At 35.7% G+C, this 20,228-nt stretch overlaps 3 protein-coding genes across 5 annotated transcripts; all 3 read right to left on the bottom strand.

Annotated features, from left to right (window-relative positions):
* Nucleotides 1-5,844: 5,844 nt before the first annotated feature.
* On the bottom strand, nucleotides 5,845-8,851 carry LOC145230493 (uncharacterized). Of its 3 annotated transcripts, XM_080095926.1 has the most exons (5): nucleotides 8,777-8,851; nucleotides 8,658-8,717; nucleotides 8,562-8,598; nucleotides 8,342-8,383; nucleotides 5,845-8,242 (listed from the first exon to the last, which is right to left on the bottom strand). In XM_080095926.1, the coding sequence occupies exons 2-5, from the start codon at nucleotides 8,690-8,692 to the stop codon at nucleotides 8,147-8,149; spliced, it is 210 nt and encodes a 69-aa protein (XP_079952052.1). In that variant the 5' UTR covers nucleotides 8,693-8,717; nucleotides 8,777-8,851; the 3' UTR covers nucleotides 5,845-8,146. The 3 variants fall into 3 exon arrangements, with proteins under 3 accessions (XP_079952052.1, XP_079952050.1, XP_079952049.1); XM_080095924.1 differs by having other exon boundaries at nucleotides 8,342-8,598; XM_080095923.1 differs by having other exon boundaries at nucleotides 5,845-8,598.
* LOC145230492 (uncharacterized) lies at nucleotides 8,844-15,713 on the bottom strand. The gene is made up of 4 exons (XM_080095922.1): nucleotides 14,979-15,713; nucleotides 14,326-14,820; nucleotides 9,077-9,110; nucleotides 8,844-8,960 (listed from the first exon to the last, which is right to left on the bottom strand). The coding sequence occupies exons 1-4, from the start codon at nucleotides 15,387-15,389 to the stop codon at nucleotides 8,887-8,889; spliced, it is 1,014 nt and encodes a 337-aa protein (XP_079952048.1). The 5' UTR covers nucleotides 15,390-15,713; the 3' UTR covers nucleotides 8,844-8,886.
* On the bottom strand, nucleotides 10,666-13,135 carry LOC145229796 (uncharacterized). Its single transcript, XM_080095122.1, has 5 exons — nucleotides 13,080-13,135; nucleotides 12,984-13,020; nucleotides 12,884-12,925; nucleotides 12,705-12,773; nucleotides 10,666-12,093 (listed from the first exon to the last, which is right to left on the bottom strand). The coding sequence occupies exons 1-5, from the start codon at nucleotides 13,119-13,121 to the stop codon at nucleotides 11,972-11,974; spliced, it is 312 nt and encodes a 103-aa protein (XP_079951248.1). The 5' UTR covers nucleotides 13,122-13,135; the 3' UTR covers nucleotides 10,666-11,971.
* Nucleotides 15,714-20,228: the final 4,515 nt, after the last annotated feature.

The raw sequence follows: 20,228 nt of genomic DNA, 5'->3' as shown, positions 1-20,228 counted from the left end.
CTTCAAGTTTATTTGATTTATACAATAGTAATTTAGACGATTAACACACAGGTAGTGAGCAGCTGAAACACGCTTATTACTGTCATTCTGTCGTTTTGTTAGCAAAGAAAAACGGAGCAGAAAAACAGTAGAAAGTATAGATGACAACAATTTGCTGGTGTAACGAGCAATGCCACTTAAATTTTTCATTTAAGCTTTGTAACTAGGACAGCAAATTGCGCCACTGGAAAATCGGAGAATCTAATTCTATTAAAGTTTGGCCACCAAATGATGATGTTAGGTAATTTGCTTTGGTAATTTTGATTGTAAAAGTGATTGTCTATCATGGACATTTTTATAAGGTTGCAGTCGCGTTTATCGCCTTGGTTCTTAAAGTTTAGATTCCGATGACAAAATCCTGCACTCAATTTACTGAATAAATCTATTTTTTAAACCAAACTATAAATTAAGTGCGTGGTTTGAATTTAAAAGTTCCATAGACATCTTATTAAAAATCGTAACACTACAAATATACACAAACAAATGCTCGAACATTCAACATTGAATCTTGTAACCAAACAAAATTCTGATTTATCTATTCTTTACTGGAGGAAATATATGAAGAGTAAGCGTGATTGCAATAGGTCCTGTTTCCGTTTTATCGACTTATAAAAAGCTTTTGTAGCTCTATTTGTTTGCTAAGTAAGGATTCTGGTTGCCATTGACAGGCATGAATTATTTGTTTTTGATTCCGGTTTTAGGGGGCTAGCACAGTGTGATAAGGACCATGTGCGATTGAGGAAATCGAAATTATAGTGTGTTAATCACCATAAATTAAATTTTTAATTGGTTTCTTGCAACTATTATCCTACCATCTTGAACACTGGGCAACATACAGAATGCAAAAAAGCACATTTGTGTAACGGCAAAGAATGCTGCAAACAGTTTAATGCTTCACCATCTGGACCATTTTTTGATAAAGTAAGCGCAAATTCATATAGTGCTCAAACGTGCGTTTTGTTTGCCAATCATGTTGATTTAATCAATTCGTAGAATCAAACCGAAAGCTCTACGTGTCAACAATAAATATTTGTTATGGTCAATATGTGGGTTCTATCGGGGAAATATTACTGCTTTGCAGTTTGCTTTTGCTTTCTGACAAAAAAGTACGTTTTTAAATTAAGATTTGGTTTTTAGAGGTTCTGAACTTTTACAGATATCGCAAGTCTTTGCTGAAAAATTAGGTCGTTTTAAAGATTTACATTGCTACAAGAATTATGAATAACATATATTACGCATTGTAAACATGTTAAATTAAAATAACTGGAAAAACTTTAAACGGGTTTTTATACTACATTTCGCAAAAAAAAGTTATGTTCATATATTTGGAAACACGAAGTTAAAAAAATTGCAACGACAGATGTTAACCTAGGGAGCCTTGATAGCTTATTGGGAGTAAACAAATGTGCCATAAAAATCAACCTTTTACAAACAGCAAAGACTCAGGCAAAAATAATATACAGACATTTATAACAGGTTGGTTTTGTTGAGTTTACCAAACAAGCACATCTTTAGCAGTATTTCTTAAAAACTAGTTGGAAAAATCAACGAACATGAAGATATTACTTTTGCTCTTTGTGGCCCATGGAGCAAGCGGTAAGTAAGGTAATTGACAAAACTCATAAATAACAGAATACTCACTTTTCCATATTTCTTGGGCTTCAGAGACAGTAAGAAATGAAATTATATGCGAAGACAAGACTGGCAAAATAGCATGCAATAACCAACAAGTAATTGAAATCATAGACGCAAATTACGGGCGGACCCAGAATGAACCGTAAGTAAAAGTAAAAATAATTTCAAAGAAGGTATATACAGTTTGCCAACTTATATATATTCAATAAAGGCAAAAATGTGAAGCAGCACCCCAGAAGTTTTAGGCACGAGCAGCCACTGATACAGTATAAGCTTTTCTATTCTTTTAAGATTAAAAAAAATGTTTAGCAACACTATAGCATGACCAGTTTATAAGTTTAATGACGAATATAACCCCGTAATAAGAAGTAAAAAGCAACATGCTTTATTGTGCAAAAAATAGCGGATTGAAGTTCGTTGTGAGCTTAATAAGTGACTGAAACAGCTGAAATCAATAACTGTGTTTCAATATGATGAAAACAGTATTAACACAGTCTGTAAAACCGTTTATTTGGAATCACGTTTAAATTGTAAAAAGGCTTTAAAAGTGCTTAATATAACACAAACAAGTTACGTTTGATAATTTTTTCCAGAGATTGTGGAGGACCAATATTAACCTCATGTTGCATTGACGAAACATCTAAAACTAAAATCTGCCAAATGTGTGAAGGTGAGAGAAAGTGTACGCTGTCTGTGTCAAATGAAGATTTTGAGGATCAATGCTATGGAACGAAAAAGTATCTCAACGTTACTTACACCTGCACAGGTAAAAATGTAAAAGGCCAAATTTTCTACTCCGTTTTTTAACAAATCCAACCCCAAATATATATTTGTATGAGATAAAAAGTTTACTCAATGTACACGAGGTGGATATCATACGTGAAGGGTTGTTTTGAATCAAATTTGAAGATCTACACGAACTGGGCACATCTTAAAAATCACTTCTGGAATACCTTAACGGTTAAAATATGTTGAATATATATGCATACATATATATACTGAATCGGAAAGCGATGTAATTGGATAAAATATTTACAACATGCGGGCACATTAGAAAAGCCTAAAATGAATACATTGATCTTCTAGTGTTTGTTTTCAGCATACTTGGGGTAGCAGGTTGTTCCGTTTATACTTTATCGTACTAGGAAAAAAAAACGTTTAGAATTCTTGTATTAAAGTGTTTATTCTGTAGATAACACAGATGTAAATGGTTGCAATCCAATGACAACCAGTACCAATCCCCAAACAACGGCTGAATACATAAGTACCAGAGAAACTACCGAACCTTCCACTATACCTACTACTGAAAGTAATATCACCAGCATTGATATTTCATCATTAGCTTCAACAGCTGTAACGTCACATAAAACAAGTTTTTCAACAACTGCAACGTATGCAATATCAAATGGCAGCGGATCGCCATCGAACTTAGTAAGTTTGCAGCTATTCTTGGCGATTTCAAGTAACTGAGAAAAACATTTATTCATAACTTGGATCAGCCCTAAAGCGTTTATGTTGATTTTCCACGCCTTGTCTTGCTAATGAGATTGCTTAAGAAGTCGGCCTAATTCGGTATGCCTTTAAAATGGCCTGGGGTTCTGTAATTTAGGATCGTGTATAAGGGAAACAGTTGCAGAAACATCGAAATCGAAATTGAAATCGATCTCGATCTTGATTTGCTTTTATATTTCGTGGTAATAATCAAGAGAAATCAAGCAGTTTTAAAATAATTGCTGAAACTTGCGATGTCAATATATAGTTTGCAAAGAGATTTGCATAGGTTTGAAGCTACACCCAGAGTGATCAACCATTATGCTTTTTGAACTGTTGTCAATATAGAAACATGTCCGAATTTTAGGAATTGACTCTTTGGTCTTTATGAAATTGCCCATGTATTTACTTATCATAAATTTTTATTAGATTGTGTACGTTGGAATCAGCGTGGGTGTATTTGTTTTTCTCCTTGTTTTGACATTTTCCCTTGTGTACGCCATCAAAAGGAAACGAAGATCATCTATTTGTAAAGCAGATTCCAAATCAAATATGAAAAAAACTCAAAGCAATTTGAGTTTATCACCAAATCATGGCAACACAAATCAACAAAGCAAAACCTTTTCTTCAAACAAAGAGATGGTGTTGAATCCAATTTACAATATGGACGCTGTTGTTGACAAGGAAGAAGTACCCATTCCCATCTATAATTTGGATGTACTGAAAAGGAGTGACAAGGAGGAAGTATTGAACCCAATTTACAATATGGATACTTAAACTATGGTTAAAAAATGAGGAAATGTTTATTGAATGCAACATACCGTTTATCCCGACCAAAACCACTTGTTAAGATCATTTTTTTTCATAAATCGTTCTCTTGAGCGATCGATTTTTATTTTCTGCAACAAGGATTTTGTGATAAAAACTAGCCTTTATATTTTGGATCAGCTATTTGTTTGTTTAAATGCGACCGTACGTTTGCCAAAATTTCTAAATAATTGAGTCTTCAAATAAAATTAAATCTTTGCCTAATCAAGACAATCAAATACTTTTTTCAATAGCTAAATTTAGCATCTTCCTTTGATTCGATTTTAACATGAACATACTTTGATTATGTCTTTCTTGTTGATTTATATTGCGTTTTGCTATCTATATTTGTATGTGGAACTAGGTTTGGATACAGCTGATTGGTGTATTGCAGGCAAAAGGTCAAGCTTTACATAGGTCACATACGTCTACCTAAACAATAGGCTGTATTATCCTTTTAAATGCCAACATCACAACGAAAACATATTTCGAAGCGCCACCCACATGTATGTTTCGCAATTTTTTGGCATGTTTGGTAGGCGCTCTGTTTGTAAGAAATCTCCCGTCTGTTGCATTTTTTTGTGCCTGATTACGTCATATCAGCAGAAAACGAAAGCATTTTGAGAATATTACGACCAAGTAAATATTGTAGGCGGCAGCAGCAATAACGAGTGAGCAAATAAACTTCAGATAATGTTTACAATGTATATATTCTTACCGAAATAAAAGCAAATTATAAACACATATAAACAGCCAGTGCTGGTATCACGTGCAGTTGGTAGCCAATAAAACAGCTTTGTTTGGTTGTTGATCTTTCGTTTATAAAGTGTACTTTTTGCGTTTCGTATTTTGGAAAACGTATGCATAAACGAGATGGGCTCTTTTGAACTTTTAATTATCTGAACACAAACACGTTTTGCTCCCACTAACACTTACCGACTAACTAAGCCATCACTAAAGTTGGTTGGCTGTTGGAATCAAACATGTAAAAAATGCATTTACCGTATTGTCCTATCCCAACAAGTTTTACTACCTGTTTTGTGCCTTGTATCTCTCCTTGTCATTTATTTGGTTATATCTTGTGTACATCTAAAGTTTTTTCACATGACATGGCAAAGATTATTTGCGGTATACATCATTTGCAGTTGTCGAGTATTTGATGTCCTAACCCAAGATTGGCAATAAAAACTTTTTGTTGTATGTCGCGATGTGGTCACACATACAGTAAACCTATTATGTTTTAACCTAAGTTTGAATTCCTAAACTTCTAAATCGGCTTGTAAAATGTTTGAGTGTTACCCATCATTTTGGGTTTGCATGTCGGATAAAAAGCCTGCCGCTTTGTAATCCATAAGTCTATAGATTTAATTCTGACTTCTGCAAAAATCAGATAACGAAGCAAATATCCTAAAGTCGAAACGTGCCGAACGTTATTGTATCGATTCACAAGCAATCATTAAACGAAGTAAAAAACGCCTTTTTCTAAACTTATTCTGTGCTTTTAGGGGTACCGCTGATACAAAACTATCTTTTTTAGGCCTCATGTTCGGTAAAACTTTTTTTTTGCGGTATGCATGAATGAAATATATTAGCTTAATCCGAGCTATTTGAAAACAACACGTATAGAATATTTTCAAAAATTACACCACTAAATGTGTTTTAAAAACATATAACGGCTAAAGTTTGTGTACAGTATACACAGTATAAATTTGTGTTACACGATGAAACTACATCCGGCTTACATAATGCTTTTTGCCACAAGCCACTGTTCAAGATATTACCATGGCTGGTCTAGTTTCCTTGAAAATGTTTTATAATTTAATTAAATTACCAGCAAATTAAGTCATATTTTTGGCTAACTTTGCCATTTTTGTGATATATGGTGAAAAGTTCACGTGCATACAAATAAATCTTGTCCATACTCTAAAATTTACAACAATATAACATTCAGTTCTTCATAAAAAATCTTCATTTCGCGATGTGCTTGTTGCTCGATTGATTGCAAAACTTTTCCGTAAGTGGAAACAATGTGTTGAAAAACGACAAAAACAGAAAAGTTTACAATTTCAGTTGAGGGCATACGAGATAAGACACATCTTAGAGACAAGGTTTCGTTTTCTGTTTTTACCACAGGATCTTCTCTCAAAGCAAAAACAAATGATGAAGTGACATTTCTCCATGCTATTTACAATGATAACCGATATACACTACACGGTATTAATGACAAACCGCATGTACAACATCCACAATCGATGCAAAACAATTAAATTATAGGCTTTGTGTCAATACAGCGAAGCTTGGATACACGGCTAGAAAGCGAAAAATTTAAATGGAATCAACAGGCAAGACACATTTTCTCCTCCACAATTATAAACAGCACACATTTGCTTCATTAACCTTAAACGAATAAAAAGAAAAGTCTTTTCACTCAGAGAATAATAACACTTCCAAATAGCAATCGTCTTAGTACGCATCCAAAATCCAATCGTCATCAGATGACTGAAAACGCCTGGAAACATTATGGCTGGATTCGGCGGTATCACAGTTACTCAGCCTGTTTACTTTTTCTTCGTTGTCTGAAAAGTCTGTTGCTTGGTTGTAAATTTTCTTTGCTTTTACCATGTATTTTTTGCTGGCATTTATATGGTGTTCTCGTTGGTACATTACTCCCAGCATTTCAAAACATATTCCAAACATTTTGTGCTTTTCTGCTTTTTCTTTCAAGTCTAGTTTCATGATGGTAATGGCTTTGAACAATATGTCTTTTTCACACAAATCAGAGAGTCTGGACTGAAATTTTGCAATACTTATCATCGATGAAACCGTAGCACTGCATTTATTTGAAGGGTGATCAAACGTAAGAGTGCGAAGTTTCTTCAAAACAGATTGCATTAGTGGAACCACAAACTGTTTGGCAAAATTTTCTAGATAGTTTTGTTCCTCCATCATCCATTCAGTTTTATTTGAAATGTTGTTTAAAATTTCTTGAAATTGTACTACAGTAGACTGTGCCGCGATGTAGTAAAATAAAATGGCTTCAAAGTTCTTATTCTGTCTTGCTTTGCTGTCAGCAAAGTGTTGGATTTCATCCGTTGTAGTTGTTTTAAGATTGTTACTGAACAACTGGATCAGCTCCTCAACTATTACAGAAGCTTTTTCGTATCTTTTCATTCTTAGTAAAACCAGATAATAGTTGAGCAAAAACGGTGCGTCTCGCAACTTAGACCCCAACTTATATTTTTCTTCCATGGCTTCACATAAGTCAACGTCTTTTGCGGGCCGTTTCCGAAATTTTAAATCTGTTTAAAAGCAATTGAACGAAAAAACTGACGTGTCAAAATTGCATAAAGTAGGTTGTTTGATATGTATAACTATTGACATCAACGTTTCAAAAAATCCCTATTTTTGTCTTAGTCAGTTTAAAACAGTCTGTTAAAAACGGCAATGTTTACATGTTCAAAGCAAGGGTGCGCAGTGTAATCGCAGAGACAAGTTTATGGACCTGTGTACTTATGCATTAAACACATCAAAATGCAAGTAAAAGAGCAGCAAATGTCCTTTTGATAACCCGCCTAAAAAACTGCAACCTGCAATCAGTCAAATCAAAATGCAACTCGATGTCAGGAGCAAGTCCAATTGGGACCGCCACCTTGACAGAACTGTTCATTGTGTGCAACATTGCGAAATAAGCAAACAAAACAAACCGTAACAACAGAAATGGTGTCGTAAACTTTTAGGTGTTTACCAAAGTTTCTTGGCACATAAACTGGATTAACAGTGATCGACAAATTGTGTAATAAAGTTTATGGGTGAAGCTTGAAAGGATTTCCCATAATTTAACTGGAATCACGTCTTAAAAAAGTCCCCATTTCCGATAAGGCGCCCAAATCCCTGACTCCTAATGCTTTGGTTTTCAAAGTGCTTAATCTGCCCCGTCTTATACGACAGTACATTTAAATATAAAGCACCGTTTTATTCTAAGTTGTTGCTCCCGTAAGTTTAGTTATTCGAACGGCTGGGACTTCTTTAATTAATGCAAGTAATACTGTTTTAGTAACTTTACTGGGAATTGCAACACAAAAAGTAGTGTTTATTTCATGTAATATATGCTCCAATAAAGTTTTAAAGCAAGGCGTTATTGTCCCAAAACCAAAACTGGTGTTGAACCAGTTTTTCAACTGCCTTTGTTTTTCTGTGTCTTGAAAAATTTTCCGCAGGCTTGTCGTGTCGGAAGGATTTGTTTTACTTTTCTTCCATTCTGGGTCATGTGCTACGTAAAACATATAGATGACGGCTCAGATTATTGGGTTTTGTAATTTTATAGAAATACAATCATGCATATATTTATGTTTTACATGTGCAACCTTACGCTTTTCTCTAGGTCGCTTTGCGCCATCGACAGGAGTCTTTGCTGCAAAAGAATAAAAATAGGAAAAAAATGTAGGAAAAAGGGTGGCTCACCTGTTGCGAATGCACCAAACGTTATGAGGGATTTATGGCGGATCTCAAATCGTATATTAAAAGGTTGACGCATAGTGTCTAAACGGTAGGCCACCACTGCAGTATAGGAATTAAACTGCGAACATTACCTTTTCGCTTTTGGCCTTCAGTAACGGTAGTTGAGTTCTACAAATGTACAGTTATTAGTACACACTAACAACATAATATTAGTATACTTAACTTACAGCTTGTTGATTTTTACTTTGTAAGTGCACTGCATTCGACCAGAAATCTATAGTTGAGTTCTACAAATGTACAGTTATTAGTACACACTAACAACATAATATTAGTATACTTAACGTACAGCTTGTTGATTTTTACTTTGTAAGTGCACTGCATTCGACCAGAAATCTATAGTTGAGTTCTACAAATGTACAGTTATTAGTACACACTAACAACATAATATTAGTATACTTAATGTACAGCTTGATTTTTGATTTTTTGATTTTTACTTTGTAAGTGCACTGCATTCGACCAGAAATCTGAAACTACAAAAACATTATGCAAATTACTGAATGGTTAAACCAAATATTTTTAATGTAATAATTTTTGTTTATTATAATAAATAAAATGTAAAACAATTAAAACATTATACAACCAATACCTTTCTTTTTCTTGACATTCAACCTGTGGTGCATCTAAAATGTAGTACATGTACTGATGATGACAACAGAGATTGTCGAAACGTTACACGATGTATTCTATATACACCACTACCTTGGCAGTAATGTTTATGATTAAACTGATTTAACTAACTTAACCGAAAACAACAGCGAAACAACTACTCCCAGGTCATTATCCTCGTCCCTGTTGGTTGGTTGATTCGCAAGGTGTGACACCAAAATCCTAGTTGGCTCTATAGCTGCGTACCACCGTGGGGATTAAACAACAAACAACGACCGCTAGCTCCAATTGTTGCACCATGTTGGCTCAATGTGTAAACCATGGGTCACGTCCGCGACATGCACTTTTGTGACGGATTTTGGCGTTTTGCAACATTTGACACATAAATTCCATTTGGCTTTAATTACTTACCAGCGTTTTGTTTGAACAACAAACAACTTTGGAGAGTGTTGACTCCGATTGTTCCAGCATTTAAGTCAATGTGTAAACCATATGTCACGTTGCCTACATCCACTTTTACGGAAACAGAAAGTTTACCAAACAGTCAAAATATCTGCACAAAGCCCATACGTAAAAAAGCAAGAAATATACGCTTAAACAACCGTTTACTACAACGACATCATTGTTTCATGGTAAGATATAAACGCATTGTGTACTAGGTTGTTTATACCAGAACACGATTAATCACAAAACTAACTTTCATACCTAAACGGTAAGGCACAAATATAAATCGAAAACTTGTATATACATTTCCTCTGTATGTTGGTAGTTATGTTGAAATCTGCTATTTAAACGCTGTATTATTTACTTTATTCTTTGTATTTTAATCAGATGTGTTCTATTGCTTTGTTAATTGTCCACCTCGTTTGAAACAATGATTATTTTAATGCTTTACCTGAAGTAAACTGATTAACTAGAGACACACACACACACGCATATATATATATATAAGTTATATATATAAATATATCATCAAATCGTGACCTTCAGCAACCTGAAACCATTATGTCGCGTTGAATGAAGTTTGTGGTAAATGACGCAGGTCTTTCAGTTAAAACTTGCATCCCGCAAGCTGTAAACAGGTAAAAGACTGGTAAGGGGTAAAAATTAGAAAACATGGTAATAATCCATTTGTTTTTCTAGGAAGAGTTTGGCGGTAACTTTGAAATTTTGTTAGACCATGACGCAAAAACTCATATGTTATTATTATAGGCAATTATTTTTAGGATGTGTAGATGCGTACGTTAGAGTGTAAGTTAATCATATGAAGCATAAACCCACAATGCATCAGCAATACTACTACAGAGATATCACGTGTCGGTTACTGATAATGTGTAGCCTCATGTTACTTGTGGGTACCACATTTGTACAAGCTTTGCGTGTTGTATGACCTAAAGTAAGGTGGACCAAGGTTTTAAAAAGGTTTTACAAACCACAGTCTGTATATTGCCGCCGAAATCTTAAAATGGGCAAATATTTTCAATTTTAATGCCAACATTCCGCAAGATCGATAAGGATCAGACGCCAGATCGACCCATGCACATGCTATAAATTCTGCAATTATGAAACATAACCGAAAAAACAGTTTTTTTCGAATTGGGTGTTCATCCACATTAGAAACTATTACGCAAAAAGGAAAAAACAGGTTAATAAATTGAGGTATTTAAGAGATGCCAAAAACAAGATTCCGTTTTCTTTTTGTGTACTGATCTAGTCTCAAAGCAAAATAACAGATGGCTACATAACATTTTTTGTTTAATTTGTAGTTTTACAGTTAACAAGCTATTTACAAGATAACCTATATACACTACACGACAATCAATATAGTACACACCGTATATATCCGCCTAAATCGCAAAGTACACGTCAAACGTGGACACAGCCCTAATGCAAAGCTTCCTTGGTCTCTACCCAATGACAAAAATATTAGAATCTGGTGGAAAGACAAGTCTAATACATTCCAACAAAGCTAAATTTAAAAATGGAGCCAACCTACACAAGAAAAGTTTTTCTAATGGCGACGTCCGCACACAACATAACAAATGTATACAAGGTAAATAAAACACTTCCGCTACATGGATGTTATAACTAGTTTTTCTCGAATTTACAGGTTATTCGTATCACATTTCTAAATAACAATTGCGTTAGTATGGATCCTAAGGCCAATCGTCACCAACTGACTGAAAACGCTTGCCACCTAAGTAAACCATTTTGCTGGATTCGGCGGTAACACAATTACTTAGCCTGTTTACTTTTTCTTCGTTGTCTAAGAAATCTGTTGGTTTGTTGTAAATTTGCTGTGCTCTTTCCATGTATGTTTTGCATTCATTTGTGTGGTGTTCTCGTCGGTACATCACTCCCAGCATTTCATAACATCTTCCAAACATTTTGTGCTTTTCTGCTTCCTTTGTCAAATCTCTTTTCATCATTGCAATGGCATCAAATAAAATATCCCTTTCACTCAAATCAGGCAGTCTGGACAAAACTCTTGCTATGCTTATCATCGATGAAACTGTAGCACTGCATTTCTTCAAAGGGTGATCAATCGTAAGATTGCGCAGTTTCTTCAAAACGGATTGCATTAGTGGAACCACAAACTGTTTAGCAAAATTTTCTAGATAGCTTTGTTCCTCCATCATTAATTCAGTTTTATTTGAAATGTTTTTTAAAACTTCTTGAATTTGTACTGCAGTGGCCCCCTCAAACTGTGCCGCAATGTAATAAAATAAAATGGCTTCAAAGTTCTTATTCTCTCTAGCTTTGCTGTCAGCAAAATGCATCAATTTATCTGCAGTAGTTGTTTGAAGATGGTTATTGAATAACCGAAGCAGCTCACCAGCTATTGCAGTTGCTTCATTGTACCTTTTAATTCTCATTAAAACCAGACATAGTTGAGCAAAAACGGTGCGTCTCGCAAGTTTGTACCCAACTTATATTTTTCTTGCAAGGCTTCATAGAGGTCAACGTCTTTCGCATGCTCTTTCCGCAATTTTAAATCTGTTCAAAACAAGTAGAAAAAGAATTGTCATTACTGTTGTTTAAACGCGTTTAATCGCAGAATATGAGTTGCGTTTGATTTGCATAGCCTGCTTTAAATTGCCTGAAAATGTACATTCCATACGGGCATGTCCACCTTGGCAAAATCGTTTGTTGTGTGCTCCATTGCGAAAGAAGCAGACAACACAAAGCGTAATAAAAAAGGAGTCGTCAGGAACCAGGTGCATATTTGTTTGGTATATAGTCTCGGTTAACAGTGGTGAATAAAAAAAAATGAAAACAGTGATGGACAAATAGTTTAATAAAGTTTGTGGACTAAGTTTCGAAGGATTTTTCGAAGGAGTTTAAGTTGGTTGTACCGTTGGACCTTTTTTGATTAACACAAGTAATAGCAAGTACACAACAAAGGGTTGAAATCATATCAGTTATGCGTCAATAATGTTTTAAAGCTAGGCGATAAAATCAAAAATCATTTTACGTACTATATTCTTAACCTGGAGGCAAAACTTTGAGGCCCCGCCAAGCGCTGGCCAATAAATGTTTCAGTCAAAAGGTCTCGATATAACTTGCCCAAAACTAGAGGTGGTGTGTTAAACTATTTTATGGTTTACCTGTGTCATCAAAAACTTTACGCAGGGTTATCTTGTCGCCTTTACTTTTCTTCCTTTCTGAGTCAAGTGCTACGAAAAACGTATACGTTAATGACGCAGACATGTAGGACGTTTTGTAATTTTATATAGATATAATAGGGCACAACTGTTTTTTTTTTGTTTTTTTAAAGTGACCTTACCTTTTTCTCTCGGTCGCTTAGCGCCACTGAAACGAGTCTTTGCTGTAAAGAATAAATTCTTACAAATTTTTCTATAGTGGAATTGAACTATGAGCATTACCTTTTCGCTTTGAGACTTCAGTAACTACTCTTGACTTCTGGAAACGTTTAGTAATTAGTGCACATAAACAACACACCGTTAGTTTGTTCAACTTACAGACAAAGCCAGATTTTTTTTTCTTTTGCATCTGCAATGCATTTTTAATCGACCAGAAATCTGAAACTACAGAAATATTTTTAAATTACTAAATGCTGAAATCCTGAATTACGGAATGCTTTTTTAAAAAAAAATTGTGACCTCACCTTTTTCTACAGGTCGGTTTGCGCCACTAAAAGGAATCATTGCTGTAAAGAATAAAATATCACAGAAATTTCGCTGTATTAAAATTAAACTATTAGCATTACCTTTTCGCTTTAATCTTTCAGTAACTGTCCTTGCCTTCTGCAAACGTTTAGTAATTAGTGCACATAAATAACACACCATTAGTTTGTTCAACTTACAGACAAAGCCAGATTTTTTTCCCCTTGTATCTGCAATGTATTTTTATTCAACCAGAAATCTGAAACTACAGAAATATTTGCAAATTACTTAATGCTGAAGTGCTGAATTACTGCATGTTTTTTTAATATGGGACCTTACCTTTTTCTCCAGGTCGGTTTGCGCCACTGAAAGGAATGATTGCTGTAAAGAATAAAATATCACAAATTTTGCTGTCGGGGAATTCATCTATGAGCTTTTTTTAATTAAAGTGTTTATGTACGATTTACCACATTTCGTTGGGCATTCAGTAATTAAGTTTCACAATAGTTCTGTAATTTCATTTCTGGTCGAAAAAAATACATTACAGATATAAAGGAAAAAAATCTAGCTTTATCTGTATAAGTTAAACAAACTAATGGTGTGTTGTTTATGTGCACTAGTTACTAAACGTTTGTAGAAGACAAGGGCAGTTACTGAAGGCTCCAATCGAAATAAATCTAAAACAATTAAGTTAAAGTATTTAACTGACAACCATATACCTTTCTTATTTTTCTCATTTAACGTGCGGTGCATCTGAAACGTAAAACGTCAAATGTCATCCGCAGCAGAGCAGTCAATGTTTGAATATAACAGAATTTAATATGAGATATATGACCAGTCCAGTTTTATTCGACTGTTCATATAAGTTATAACTTGGTTATTTTTATTAAATAACTGGTTATTTTTATTAAATAGTTTTTTGTTGGAGTGTTTTGATTTTGTTAAGGTGGCGTGAGTCATTAGTTTACGGGTCCGAAAAAGCTTGTTGAAAAAAATGCACAGGGTTGAAACCGCTACGATATCGAGCAAATGTGTAGCCAACTCCAAGTAACAAGTTTGTGCAGTGTACAGAATATCAGGTCAGTAGTTAAAACGACAAAACCTGAATTAATTTCTCCGAACATTCCACATTTTGTTTCCACTGCTGTTGATCCAATCGGACATAATCGAAGAAGAGAAGTTGCAAGGAATCAAGTGGAGCGTAGTTGCCTTTCCACAGCATCTCATTGACATTTCTCAAGATTTCGCCGCTGAATAAAGCTGCTAATGTTTCCTGACTGAACTTCTCATTTTCAGACATCAGTGTTAGAATTATGCTGCCTCCGGCAAGTCCGGTAATGTATGAACCGAATCCATTTAAAGTTTGCTTAAATACTTCCAAGAGGCTAGACGGAATGCATCTTGTCATTTCGCCAAGTGCTACAAAGTTAGCAGCCATTCCGTTTGCCCTTAGTTTGTACGTTCCTCGTTTTTCGGTGTTGCCTTCTGGTCCAGTTTTAGTAAAGTCTTCTCGTTTTATTTCTATGGATGACGTTGCTTGATTCTGTTCTTCTTTCTTGACCATTTGGTCAGCAATTCTCTTTACATCTAATGTGTCCTGCGACAAGATTATTGCATAACTTTTGCGTCAAAAAATTTAACGATACGTTTTTATAAAATATCAGTAAAGATGGCGGAAGTAAAAATGCAATTTAGTGCCGGTTAATGATGTTTGATTTGTAAATGAATGTAGAACAATAGCTTTCAAAACCTTACCTGTTTTGTGTTTCCAAACGATTTACGCTCACGATATTCATCGGATGTAACTTCAACGTTTCTGATCAATTTTTCCAAACTAAGGGAAGTGAAAGAAATGGCTAACCCTTCTTTCTTCAAGCCGTCGTTGATGTCGTCCCGAGTGTGAGGATTAAAAAAAAGACCCAAGTCTATATCCGGTAAAGTATCAACAATTTCAACGATTAAGTAATCGTCAGAATACTCCACGACGTAAATCAGTGATGTTGGAAAAAGTACATCTAATTGTGTCATAAGGCATTGAATCTCCTTTACCGGTTGTTTAGTACTGGATGATGGTTCTTCCTCCTTGTTTTGGGGTAAAAATGATGCTAGGCCCTCACAATATAACTTTACATTGAAGAATGTTACAACAATTTTTCTTTTTTCCATTTTAACGAACTTTTTTACTTGCAAACAAAAAACCTTTCAGATAATTTTTTTGTTCTTAACTATCTACATGCCTTGATCCAAAGAGTCGAACCGCTTGTCATATGGGTTCAGGTTTTGTTCTGGTTCTTAAAAAAAGAAGGTTTTGTTCTGGTTCTAAAAATGTGTATTTTCGGGACTGGGTTTTGTTCCGGTTCTGGCAAATTACCCGGCCTAAACCGGTTCAAATCCTTTTGTTTACTTTTAATTTTGCGTTATCATTATTAAACTCCAAAATAATTTTGCCCGTGTAATACAGGACACTTTTAAATTCGTCATTTTTGACACGCCATATAGCTCTATCTTGCGCTTATTCTTCAGTGCGCTGTTTCCAAAGGAATATAAAACAGGTTGCATTTTTTCTGATTCGGTTCCGGTTTGGGCCCAAAACTCCGGTTCGGGTTTTTAGAAAATCGTGATTAGCGGTTTGGAGCGGTTCGGGTTTAATGAAACAAACCGGTTCGCGGGTTTGGGTTCAGTTCCGGTACGACCTTGATCATTTATGAACTGTCCTGTATTTATAAATTATAATGATGCCTGTGTTCTATGTCCTGTCGTATAGGATCGCAACCGACAGCACAATCAGTTGGGGTATCAGCCAGCTGCAAAAACGTGGGTAAAAAGCTTCTGGCCAAATAAAACCTGCCTAAGCGGAAACACGAACGCGGTTCCTCGAAACGTTTCCTGTGATCCGGTAGGCAGACTCAGATGTCCAAAAATGGCGACGATCTGGCTGCTTCCGTCAGAGCATTTTCTTCTCTGCTGTCGTAAGATCGGTGGCGAGATCCCAGACCGCGATTGGCTGAAATCGCATGTGACTCTAACTGCGTGCCAGCGTTGCATTCGAACAAGTAACAACGACCGCTAGCTCCAGTTGTTGCATTAAATTTACTCAATGTGTAAACAATTACGTTGCCGACATGCACTTTTATGCTGAGTTTTAGACCAAAAGTTTACCAATGGTGATTGAAATTTAAGTGAAATGTCGAAATATATATGCAAAAAGCCCATACCTAAGAATAGCGAAAAATATATAAAAATAGCAAGCTAATTACCCATTACCTCCTACGACATAACTGTTTGCAGAAATATAACCAACAAACATTTTCTATGCTGTTTTTACCCGCACGGACCAACCCCAAACAAGTCATATTAGTTTGATAACATTTACTTTTATTTTTGCAATCAGTAGTTTTTGTACTTGAACGGTATGACACAAATGCGTAAATTAAAAACTAAATTGTTCATTTCCCCTTTATGTCATGTTCAGAATAGATATCTAAAACGTGTCAATATTTATTTTGCGCATTACTTTTAAACAGATGTGTTACTTTGGTTAGTTGTCTGTCTAAACTCTAAAACAACAAACATTTTTAATGTTTCACTGAGATTAAATTAACTGACTTACGAACGAAATATAGAATCAACAATCAACAAACAAATTTCAAATACCTTTAATATTTTCTGCTGAAACAAATTTATATATGCAAGCACAGGCTAAAAAGAATCTTACACAGTAAAACTTCTACATGTGACTTTTGTCGTGTACGTGACCACAAGAATAACTGCTGATTGGGTCTTAGCTCTGGGTGACTGCAGTGTATGTTACAAATAAATTTGATTAATGTCGGTGGCCCGCGAGTTTCCTTTGCTAGGAAATCACCACAACGTCACTTCTGTATTGATTGGGCTTTTTGAAGCGTAGTATGAATGCTGTAAAACTCCATTTAAACAACAATGAATAAGTTGGTTTTGCAAGCAGCACCCAAGCGCACACGTTGAACAAACAAAAAGTTCAGTTGTGTGCAGTCCTGTATAGTTGCAACGTAAGTCACTGCTTTATCCTTAAATTAACCCCAGTAGTTTGTAAACGTCAATAAAGCTTTTTTGAACATCACTTGTACCGCTCCTTGCGTCATGGTTGTTTGGCATGTAATGTTGGGGACTGATTTAAGGTTTTATTTTCACGTTTTCTACACATACACATTTGGTTGTTTCAACCTACATAGTCTCATCAGTAAATCTGACAACTCAGGCCGTATTGGCTAGTGTAGTTATCCAACGGCACTACACAACCGGACAAAAACCACATAGGAAGCTGGTACACAATGGCAAAGCAACTACTTTCGGGAACCAATGCGGGTTCGGTTCAGTGTGACTATATCTAAATGCATCAAACAAGTGATAAGGAAACTGCAGGCAGTGCACACTGTTTCCACCTATGAGTTCCCGTTAGAAACCTGGTGACAAGACATAAGCTGTACTGGCTCGTGTAGCTTAAAAACAGGCCTATACGTCCTGCAAAACAAAGTACCAACCCACATGCCTTTTTTTAAACCACTACCCACGGTTTTATTCATATGTTTTCAAAAGCTTGTTGTAAGCAGGTTTGTTAAGACATGATTGCAGGTAGTTCACTTACATTTGCACTAACTGACACTACATGGTGAGTTGAGTTGAATTTAATTTGCTTGGTCAATGGCATCATGGCGACATATTGACACTAAACAATCACCAGCCGAAAGTAGCTGCGCAATGCTGAAACGTTACGGAGGGCAAAACAGTCAAGGGCACCATTGTTGGATCATGACTAAACGCGCTGCACCTACACCGTATTATAAAGCGTTATGTGCGGAGAGCTCATCAGAAAGTGTGTTTTTCAAACTGTGTGTAAAACACGACTGAAGGGAACGTTGGTGGAACTATTCGAGTGGACCCTACAAATTATAAAACCGTGTTGGGGAAAGAGAATAGGGTTCGACAGGAAAAGAAACCACCGAAAAAACCCTCATAATTTACAATGCACATGTTAGTAAAAATAGCATTGTTTTAAGTAGTTATGTGGTAAGACGAGGATAAGATTATACCACTTTAAAAAGTAGGAATTGGTATACCGAACAGGGCTCGCATCATCGGTGCACCCCTGTGTTAAACCGGTATATATTATGCGACAGGTTATCGGCACTGGAGATTTTCTGCAACCGCATGGCGCAAACCGAACTGATTCGCTTTTCGACATTTCCATGGTCAAGACAAGTTACATTGTTTTTCCAGTTCCGTTAAGAACATGGGTGGTAAACGTCCCTTTTGTATATCGTTAATAAAGATATTAAGCGGTCATCCAATACCGCAAGTCGGTTACAGTCTATACCAGGGCTTCCCAAACTTTTTTCATCGCGACCCCTATTAATCTCTTTAAATTTTCCGCGACCCTTCACGGATAATATGATAAACAATGAAAAAATACGTTTGTTGTATTTATTGAAACGACTAATTCGAGCGAAAACTAAAAACAACCTACCGGTACTCGGAGTCTACTACTTTACAAGTTCAAACACCGATACCTTTTACGTGCTTTAGCCTTTAGTTTCTGTCACATTGTTTTGCAAATAGGCACTTGTCACCTTGGACCAAGTTTAGGTCGTTGCAGTGCTTTGCAAACGGACATTAAAAAAATCGTAAAAAAAAGCTTAGAAATCGTAAATTTATTACGTATTTTATCAGAGAAAGTTATTGCGCCACACAATGACACAATACTTAAACGTTAGTCTGTAACACTATGTGTCATCTTTATGTTGCAATTAAAATGCCTGTGTATTTCAAAACAATTGCAATTGTTGCGTTTCAACCGACGTTTGTTCGATCAATGGCGTCTCTATAAGCTCGTTTGCGCTTAGCTGGAAACGTTTTGAAACCGACGTAACTTGAACAAAAACAACATTGTGACGTTATACAAAGGTCAAGGCCGGGGGTGTGCGGCACTCCCGTACTCTACCCCAGTGTATGGAGTACTTCCTGCAAAATTGGTACAGCTCTCTGCGACCCCTCAAGTTTGTTAAGCGACCCCTTCCGGGGTCGCGACCCCCAGTTTGGGAAGCCCTGGTCTATACCAGGGGTGTCCAACCCGTGGCCCGCAAGAAGGTTCTTAGTGGCCCGCGCGTTGTTTTCGAAACGACCTATTTTATTAACTTAATCGCCTACATAATTAATGGAGAACTTTCATTTCGAAAAAAATGGCGTTGATTGTTTGCTTTTTTTCTTTGTTAATAGAGTAATATACACCTGTACAAGTTACACTTTTATTGCATCACAATGCACTTTGTTACGCATCACAATTTCTACATTGTTACGGTCTTACCATAGATAACTTAATTCACTAGATGCGGTAAGCACTTTTTTCCAAGGAATGCAGCCTGACTACCATGAATAAAAATGTACGCATTATGACGTCACATACCGTTGTAAACAAACTGGCGCCAGTTTGTGTTCTTGGTTTTAGGTAGGTTAAGTTATATTGTGTACGCTCTCAAAAGGAGTTTGAGGTACTTATTAAACATTAAATGCGTATAAACACTCCCATATAAAAGATTCAATGTTAGGGTTGATTCTGATGAAGTTTTGCTCCTACTCATGAACTTCACTGTCCTGTTTTTTTAATATATATACTCGAACTATTTTATTCAACATCGAATTTTTAACACAGTTGGGAGACCCAGCCATATTGCGACTTAAATGACTAACAAAACGGAACTGTTCTCCCTTTTTAAATGGAAACTTTTTCTGAGAAATGAAGACCACAAAGCTGTGCAAATGCCTTTTTATTTTTGGTATAAACTCCACCCAGAACCTACTACACCATACACAATGTTTTGATCATGCATTAATATCCCAACATAAAACACAGTTTACTGGCTAGTTTGAAGCAAACATGTTTGCGATTTTCTTTAAAAAGCATTTAATCATACAATTGTAATTACAGAAGCCATATTTTTGTTTTAAACAAAAAAATCCATGTTTCACATT

This window comes from Phallusia mammillata, chromosome 5, assembly GCF_965637545.1.
Source record: "Phallusia mammillata chromosome 5, kaPhaMamm4.hap1.1, whole genome shotgun sequence".
NCBI lineage: Eukaryota > Metazoa > Chordata > Ascidiacea > Phlebobranchia > Ascidiidae > Phallusia > Phallusia mammillata.
Note: the sequence above shows the minus strand (reverse complement) of the source record. Positions and strands in the feature narration are given on the sequence as shown.

Bases quoted from the DNA above. Each gene is read 5' to 3' on its own strand.
- LOC145229796 (XM_080095122.1), bottom strand. From the start codon at position 13,121: ATGCATTGCAGATGCAAAAGAAAAAAAAATCTGGCTTTGTCT. The intron at 13,021-13,079 runs GTAAGTTGAACA...AAACGTTTCCAG, and splicing joins AAAAAAATCTGGCTTTGTCT to AAGTCAAGAGTAGTTACTGA. The intron at 12,926-12,983 runs GTAATGCTCATA...TATTCTTTACAG, and splicing joins TGAAGTCTCAAAGCGAAAAG to CAAAGACTCGTTTCAGTGGC.
- LOC145230492 (XM_080095922.1), bottom strand. From the start codon at position 15,389: ATGGAAAAAAGAAAAATTGTTGTAACATTCTTCAATGTAAAGTTATAT. The intron at 9,111-14,325 runs GTTTTGTCGTTT...ACTACATTTTAG, and splicing joins GTTCGGAGAAATTAATTCAG to ATGCACCACAGGTTGAATGT. The intron at 8,961-9,076 runs GTATTGGTTGTA...ATGTTTTTGTAG, and splicing joins GAATGTCAAGAAAAAGAAAG to TTTCAGATTTCTGGTCGAAT.
- LOC145230493 (XM_080095923.1), bottom strand. From the start codon at position 7,221: ATGGAAGAAAAATATAAGTTGGGGTCTAAGTTGCGAGACGCACCGTTT.